This window comes from Ambystoma mexicanum, chromosome 10 (assembly GCF_040938575.1).
Source record: "Ambystoma mexicanum isolate Mex_15411 chromosome 10, UKY_AmexF1_1, whole genome shotgun sequence".
NCBI classification, from domain to species: Eukaryota; Metazoa; Chordata; class Amphibia; order Caudata; family Ambystomatidae; genus Ambystoma; species Ambystoma mexicanum.
Window position 1 is genome coordinate 1,228,073,515 of NC_090932.1, and position 9,218 is coordinate 1,228,082,732.

General features: G+C 39.6%; 1 protein-coding gene across 4 annotated transcripts in view; it reads left to right on the top strand.

Moving 5' to 3' along the window:
* WSB2 (WD repeat and SOCS box containing 2) overlaps positions 1-8,372 on the top strand; it is a 263,989-nt gene extending 255,617 nt beyond the window's left edge. For all 4 annotated transcript variants that reach the window (XM_069619202.1, XM_069619204.1, XM_069619201.1 and 1 more), the window contains one exon: positions 79-8,372. In XM_069619202.1, the coding sequence (XP_069475303.1) occupies positions 79-241 (163 nt within the window). In that variant the 3' untranslated portion in view covers positions 242-8,372. The remainder of the gene's footprint in view (positions 1-78) is intronic.
* Positions 8,373-9,218: the final 846 nt, after the last annotated feature.

Here is a 9,218-nt window from a genome sequence, read left to right on the forward strand (position 1 = left end):
AGCTCTCCAGTGAAGTATTTATTTTTCATGATTACACACAGATGTTGTAGTTGCTAACCATTTCTCTTTGGATTTCAGGACGCGTGATGGCCACGTCCAGTTCTGGACCTCCCCAAGAGTACTGTCCTCATTGAAACACTTGTGCCGCAAGGCACTCCGCCGCTTTCTGACAACCTACCAGGTTCTGGCACTACCAATACCCAAGAAAATGAAGGAGTTCCTCACATATCGGACGTCTTAACCTTTATGGTCTAGGACCAAGCGTTTATGGCAAACGTTCAGCAAACACTTAAGAAGAAATACAAATAATAGATTTGGCAGAAAGAGGTTTTGTGTCATTTGATCTGTTGACACATGTTTTTCCTTGGAGAGAGATGCTATCTTACCCCATTGTTGCCAACCTGATTATTTTATTTGGGTGCAGGGTTTTAAGTCAATGTTATAATTCATGATCATACCCAATACCATTGTAAAAGAAGGCATTGGTAGCATCTTGGAATGAGTTTGGTTGGGCACTTTAAGAGGCATCCACTGTTTCAACCAGTTTGCTACACTACATGACCATTATGTGCATTGAATGATCAGCAGCTTAGAGGGACAGTTTGCTTTAAGAAACCTGTACTTGAGAACTCGTAGCTTTAATTTGCTTGAAGCACTAGAGCAGTATGTCAATGGCTCCATAGATGGATGGGTTGTTTCTCCAATGCACAGCAGCGGCTTGCTTTTCTTTCTTTTCCATGTCTTGGCAAAGAATTGGGGGCATGGTCATTGCCAGATCTCAACTGAAATCTGTATCCTCGTCTTTGTCTGCAGCAGTAGTATTCTCTGCATCTCTCCATTACTTTTCTCACACATCCGAACATCAAGAAATCTTTAATAATAGTGACATAGATGCCACAGGTCAGCACACATATTTCACAGCTGTTTTGGAATCTGGTGCAGCAGTTTTGTCATCCCAACTGAACGTCCATCAGCGATATTTACACGCATTGGTTCTCTGCTTAGCCACTGGTGATAAGGTTGACTCGAGTAGGACGTCCTTGCAATAACCTCTCCTTAGTGTGTGCACTTTCATTAGTAGGAGCTGGTGTTTTGATAAGGAATTATTCGTGGCCATGTTACAAGATCCTGAGTATAGGTTCATAGGGAACATTTCACAAGTATGAATGGCAGCTTGCAGTGTTTTGGATGCTTAGGTGGAGTCCGAAGGCCGCACGTTTAGTTGTGGGATAATTGGACATGTTTTGTAATTGAGTCCACTTACAAGATAACCTGAATTTAGCTAACTATTTAGATGATTTATGGAATATTTATATCAGAGTATGTCCAAATAATCTGATTTCAGGGTTAGAAATGAACATTTTTCACTTTACAGGAGACTGGATAGTCCTTTGCTCATGGCTCACGAGTGATCACTACAGATAGATGTGCTCTAGAATTTCCTTATAAGAGAGTGGTCTGCTCACATGTCTCTTTGGAAGTTTTGTCCTAAACATTTTCAACACCTTTCAGTAACCCTTTTTTGTTTTTTGTTAAGAAATTGTGACTTTTTGATCTTGTGTGCATCAGACTCATTCCATTACAGAAGCCTTTATGTTTTCTGATCCTAAACAAGGTACTCACCACGTTTGTCTTCACATATCACAAAATGCAAATTGTATCCACACACCTTCCTTTCAGAAAAACTGAACGACTTTTGACACACATTCCATATTCTCCTTCACTATTTTAGCTCTTAACCCAAGATTATATCCTAAGAATTTCTAGCACATCTTTGTATTAAGAGATCCCGAAACTCTTCAGATTTTACTGTCGGGAACTGCTCAAAACTGATTAGTTCTTTTCGACCCATTCAAATCTTCTTAGAAATCCCCCTTTACATGACTACTTCAGAAACTAATTCCATGCGCCTTCATTTCAGGAAATTTACAAACAGCTGGTGCAATGTGTCCCTTTTCCAAATGTTCTCTGGCATTTCTATTTCAGCACCCTTCTTATACACATTTACTACACCTGCCCATACCTCTTCCAGCCTAGCTCTGTTCATTTCTGGGGTTGTTCCTAGACTTGTTACAGTCTTGCATGCATTCCTCTCTTCTCCATTGTCCTGCTGCCTTACCCAGGCTTTTCTCCATTAGATTTAAGGAAGCGCCTGTGCATGGTTATTTTAGCGAACTGTGGATTCCTTTTCAAGAAACCTTGACTTTATCTGATATGATATGATATGATATGGTATGATATGGCATTTATAACGCACCTATACACAAGTGTTTCAAGGCGCGACTTATTTCTGGAAGGCCACACAATTGGCTGTTCCAACAACCTGGCACTTTTTGCAGCCAGGTGTTTCCTGCATATGTTGCAATTCCAGCACTCCTTTTAATTCCTCACATCTCTACTTGCAGCACTGGTAGTTTTTAAGTGCACCTCTCCTAAGTACCCGTTTCTATTTAAATCATCAGATTATCAGTCCCAGTCCCTATGTATTCATTTCCCCTTTCCACAGGGTCAGATTTGTTTCTAGTTCATCTAGAACTATCGAATGCCCTCTGGTGCTTTCCTCTGCACTTCTCTTATAGGCACTTACACATGGCCATTTCCTCAATTGTTCCTGAGAATCCTCTCTTGAATAAACACAAATGAGTCTGTATTTCCCCTTGGACTTCTTACTGTTTCGGTGCTTGCACTGGACTGTTTGGGATTTTCTCATAATCTGTAATCTGAGTAAATTCTCAAACCTGCTATTTACTAAAGTAGGCTTCGCTCCACCCTACCAACTTGTTTTTGTTCATGCTGCCCTTAAACACTTGTTTTAGCACTCTTCCTTGAACTCCTGGAAAAATGCATTCAAACTTGCCTACTTATTTACATTTCCACCTGCTCTTTCCTTCCTTCAAGCCCCTTGTACTTGACATTTCCAGCCTGTCACCAGGATCCTTCTTTGGATGAAACTTTTAAACACACCTATCCTAACATCTCTTTCCTAGAGTCTGGAAACTGCCACGTGCATCTGTTACAGCCGGTTCTGTGGTTGGTTTTATATGACATTCTTTCTAGTGGCTGTCCTATCACTTTGGTCAGAGCCCCTACTAGTCTTTATCCTGGGCAGGTTCAAGTCCCATTGATCCTGCCCCCACACTATGGACCCCTTTATGAGTGTGGCGGTGTGGCCAAAAATGGTGGTGAACCAGTGGTAATAGTTACCACTGCACTGCTGCTGCCGAACTATAGGGTTGGAGGTAAATTGGAGGAGAAACCTCCAGCAAAATGCTAGAGGTAATTCCTCCGCCTTACTGCCCAAAACTGGTAATTGCACCAAAATCCCAATGTAGTCCTATGGACACCAATATATGGGGACTAGCAGTGCCTACCACCACTTTTAATCAGGTGATAATTATGCCGGACCAAGTGGCAGATTTAGCAATAGCGCTACTAATTTCTTTTACCAAGGAACCGAGAGGGGGCCATCAAATTAGATTCAATATTGATTGATGCCTCCAAAATGGGTAGAACCTTTTTCTATAGGGTTTCCGTCAGCAGAGCAGTGTTTCTTCCTCAGACGGAAAATTTTGTGGAGCGGTACACTTGCCCCAGTGCAATCTCCTTGCGCTGGTCTTGCTTGTTGAAGCCATGTGTTGACCAATCGCCCTCCCCTATAGGTGAGGTGCTTTGTGTCAAAGAAAGAACATCCGTTCGCCATACTGGAAGCTATTGCAGTCTCGGGTGGTGACAAGGACACCAGCTAGCAATCTGTTTGAACCACCTGACAAATATGGTTTATTGAAAGAAAACTATGCAGGCCATCCCTGGAATCCTCTAGCGATTCTGTGAATCTGATTCCTTTGGCTCTGTGTTTCAATAAAACTGTAGGAATCTGAACTTCAAGGAATTTTACAAAGTCTTGTTTGTTGTCCTTCTGTACCTCTCTGAACATTATTTGTAAACACAATTACCTCTTGATTGATTGCCTGTAGATTTTTACATTTATATTTCAAGCACACCAGGAACAGGAAAATATCCCTTACTAGTGGGTAGTTAGCCACCGTTTTTATATCATTGATAAAGCCTCAACGTATGGTAAATGAAATGTCAGCCCAGAAGTGGGAGCATGGATGTTTTTATTGACCAACAGTAGGACGAGGACTTTTGTTTTATATGTATCCAAACTCATTTAGGGTAGGTGAAGGCCATTCTTTTTAATTTCATGGCTGGGCACCAAGTGTGTCTTGCGTCAAACAGTATATCTTGTTCTAGGAGAAGTGTCTGACTTTTCTGCATATGTCCCTGACATACTGGAGTTAGCCAAATAGATTTCTGCCAACCAGCCAGGTGCTTGTTCCTAATTATTTGGTTCCAGATAAAGGTGTTCCTACACCGACCTGAACCAGATCTTCTTTACATACATGCTACTGTAAATAGTAGTGGAAGTAGTGCATTTATTTTCATATACCAATGATTCTTCAGTGCATACTGTTATTTTATGTTTTTATTGTTAGAGACTGTTCATAGAAATCCTTCTTCGTTTAAAGTGTCTGTCAACAGTGCACCTTCATCGGGAATTGCTGAGCACACTATTTAATGGGTGAGGATAGGTAGCATTGTTGTATTAAGGAAGTACAGCCCCAGTGGTGGGAGTTTACTAATGTGGTGCTCTGCTTGTTTTTGGAATAGAGTAAGGTGCCTTACAACAGAACTTAACAGGTCATTAATAGTCTAGAAGTGTCCACTCCGTATATCTTCTGAATGTTTACACCTTTTCAACAGTCATTCACCACTCTGACACCATTTGTTCTTTGGGGTGGATATGGGACTGTCTTATGTTGGTGTGGTTTGGCCGAGGCATCCCTGCCCAACCATCGCAAGACCAGAGTTTAGAAGTGATTCAGTGTGTGAGTGAAAACAACATCCTTCTCCCTTCTTTGTTGATTTCCTTTTAAGTGTGAAATTCTCCTTTTCACGGCAGTAAATCTTTTTTCTGTACTGTTCCTCATTAGAAATGTGCCATGGCAACACTGAATAATTTAACTAGCAGTTCACACAGAACCAGAGCAGTATAGGTGTTTGCTAGTAAACATATGCAATAACGAGAATGGCTACAGCCATCGCTACCCACATCACAAAACAAGGTAATATTTTTCCAGTGCTTTACAGTGTGTTTAAGTGTAAAAACATATGGAAATACACCAAGCAATGTTGCATATATACAATATGTATGTTCAATAAGATTTGATGAATTTAAAAACGATTTATAAAATCCTGACTTTCTTACACGTTCGCAGATCGAGAAAGTTCTCCAGTAGACATTTGACCTTTTGCGTGTGTGCTCTAATGCATGCATGTTAATGGGATAAATTACTCACAACCATACTATATTTGTAGACCCTAATACATTCTGTGTCTAAAGTGGAAGGTCACGTTTCTTTTCTGTCTAATGCAACTCTACATCCTGATTGTGTGTAGTTTATAGCTTCATGGTACCTGTTGTCCGACCCCATTAATCATGTATCTTTACCCCATCTCAGGTGGTGGAATTGGTCTAATTTGACCTTTTAATTAGATTAATTCAATACCTTAAGACAGAGCTAGATTGTAGTAAGGAGTTGTCCAGGTTTTTACATAGATATTAGGCCAGTGGATATTAGATTTGCACTCTCAAGCAAGAGGGCATTTTTCCATTTGGACGTGAGATGTGCTCGCGTGGGAATCGTCTCCCGTTGGAATCACAAAAAAATAATTATCTGCACCCCAGAAAATCCCGGGTTGTTGAATAGCTTTCATGCCCTGGGTTGTACATGGTGTAACGGCCCGATGCACGAACTCGGACTGGTGGGCCGTTGAATGCGAAATCTGCGCCCCGGCGGTATAGCCCTGTGCTCCCTTACTCCACTGAAGGATTCTATTGAAATATCTTTCACATCTAAATTTAAAGGTAAGGGGAGGGGGATGTCTCAACAGAGACCACACTAAACCCTTAAAATGCATTTCAATGGCACCCCTAAAACCAATAACTTGCAATCTAATCCTGCACTACCTGTTTTGAAAACTTGATTTTTTGATGGTCGCTAAATATGATTGTTCGCCTCACTGTTCAGGGCTACATAACTGTGCAGCCTCCTTTGGTGACAAAAGAATTAAAACCAGCTCTTTTATTCTTTGCAGTAATGTACTTACCATAAGTGTGTGTGTGCGTGCACAATTAACAGTGATTTCCAAACCTGTAATTCACAGAAACTGTCATTCTCCTGAATAAGGTCCCTTAATTCACAGCAATTACGTCATTGCAGTGACTTGCATCTCCTATAAATATGCACAACGGGTAATGACTATTAAAAGTTGAACATCAACTCGGGGGCTTTGTTTTTTTTTTATCATGTCCATTTAACCCCTCAATAGCGGTATATACATGGTATAACGTAGCCCCCATTATAGCTACAGTCATTCTGAAGCTCAATGATCATATTGAGTAAAGGGGAAAGCTGGATTTCTTTCGAAAGGTCAACTGATTCATATGGGGTTTGCAATATCCTTTTTACATACTTGCATACATCATTCCTTATGGTACATGAGTGTCTCTTATCCTGTTCCTCCGATGCAAGGGATGTTAAAGTAGAACTCCTATGGCAATTAATAATAACCAGAGATGTAAGACTTTGTTAACCTACGCCGTGATACCCCAGGGACTACGCGTATAACAAATGCCATGAATAAATACAAAATAAATAAATTAAACCAACATCCAAAATGAAATTCATACAAACGGATAATATTTGCTTTTCTCTGTCCTCCCAAGCCTGTTAATGGATTTCCCCACAGTAAGGATGACTAACCTGAAGAAAGACCTCCCCAGAGGCAGACTATTGCCAAAGGTTTTTGCAGCTGAATGGGTTATCCAGTTACCAAATAACATGTACATCACAGTTCATTATCACCATTTTGTTTAACACCTTTTTTTCAAAATCACAACTACAACAAAGATGGTGCTTTTCTGGGTATATAGACGTTCCGGCACAGTGCAGAGAAAGAGATCTTACATTGTCTTAGGGTAACAATGGGGATCATATTTTTTTAGTGTAAAGCAGTACCCTGAACACATCTAGCCTTTTTTGCAGTCTGGTTGTTCATACATTTGAATGGTATACAGATTTCAGGGACTAATCCTTTACTGCCATGAAGTGCAATCTTTAATAAATGACTTCTCATTTATGTGCCTTTGTGTACCACAACTACATACTTGATGTTGAGGTGGGGGCATCCTCCCACAAAATATTTCATTGGAATGTGTTCCGCTCTGTACAAAATCGCTGACAACTCAAGTAGTAAAGATTCCACTTATATGATCATTGTAATCTCAGGGTTGCAATCTCTAATGCCAGCCAGACTGAGTTAGCTTTCCAACCTGCTTATGTAACTAAAGAGTACAAAACCTATTTGGTTAATTTTAATGTGTGTCTTTTTGTAAAGTGCATCAATGGCATGCAAAGACATAAAGTGTGATCTTTTTGGTTTTATGCATTTATAGGAACTTTGGGAAGGTGAAGATCCATTGAAGTCAGTGTGGTTAATCCAGTTAAACAATCTGTAGAATCAGAATTCCAATATTTTTTTTCTGCCAGCAAGAATTGTTTAATTACACTTTGTAAACTCTGGGATCACTGATAATTCTTCAGGGCTGATTTGTATACATCTTACTGCTGCGAAGCTTACCGCCACAAAAACTGTAATGGTTTTTCATTTCACCCCATCAAGTGTCAAAAGGAGCTTGCAAAATTGGGGGAGCTACCATATGCCATGATGGTGCATTTTAATGCTGCATTCTTTGGTTTTCAAAATGTGAGCAAAATTATTTTGCCTTTACTAGATGTTCTAAAAGCAATAGAAGCATCAATGCGAACTCGTCTATCTGCATACCAAGTTATCTGCACTGGCACTGCAGGGTCATGAATATCACCATTGTTCACCCTTCGGAGACTTGAGTTGCTGCAATACAGAGACAAGATGTGAACTCTGAAACAGCTCTTGCCTGCACGTCGCAAACCCATTTTGCCCAGAATAAGGATTTCTTACCCTGCTTTTGGAGATTGAGATTGGATAACTATGCTTCACAAATTCTCTTGAACAGTTGGTGCTCAGTTCAATCACTAGTGTCTTTGCTCCTAATCTTCTTTTGCTGAACAGAAATATTAGGACTAAACATATCTTTGAAAAAAACTAAAATCATAATGATGAATGTTTTGCTTTCAAAACACGGTCACTTATTTTTCCCTGTGATACAGACATATTCTGAAAATGTTTGCACATAAAAATATATATATATATATATAATTTATTTTTGTAGTGTGGCTATTTGTTCTGTAATTAAATTAACTATCTAATTTCTGTCTTTGTTTTTACTGAAGCTAAATATATATATTTTATTTAGTATCCTACTTATTGTGTCTCCTAATAAGGATGTGTCACATGAACCCTTCCATCTAAATAAAAAATGAGGGAAGAGAGAAGTGTGGCTATTTGTCATTATTTTATGCTACATAACCTTAACACATCCCCATAACTGCTGGTCCTATCCTCATAAATCAAGCCCCTGATGACACATACATTCATAAATGATAGTACCAGTGGCATCACTGATGCCATTATATATGACATGAGCAATGACATACTGAGTGTATTTCTAACCTTAACTCAACTTACATTTTGACAGTGTTGTGTTGATGTATAAAATGTAAGGCTTTTAATGTAGAAACACACTTGTCGTTTTGCAGCTACTTCAGAGTACTTCCATACCTAGCCATATAGGCTTGGTGTGACAATTGGAGAATGGGGGAAGGCGCAGGAAAAGGAAAGCAGAAAAATACCAGTCTGTGGACCGGGTTGAAAGACAAGAAAAGTTCAGTGGGTAAGGTCGGTGAAAAGCTGAATCTGATATCGTAGCGATGATTATTAGGAAGAGAAGGTAATAGAGGGAGTGAATTAATTATGAGTCAGTCAGTAAGAATGCAATTGTGTTTAGTGTCCGGCAGGTGGGCTTTGCTCATTCACCACAATATCCAGTCAATCACTAGTTTATTAAATTCCGATTTCTTCATTCATCATATTGCTTTATTTCGGCCTGGTAGACCATAAAAGACACATACAACATTAAAATAAAGCACAAAACGAACCCGGATCAATAAATAAGAGCAAGTAGGATAAGAGTCAACTTGAAATAAAATTAGCAA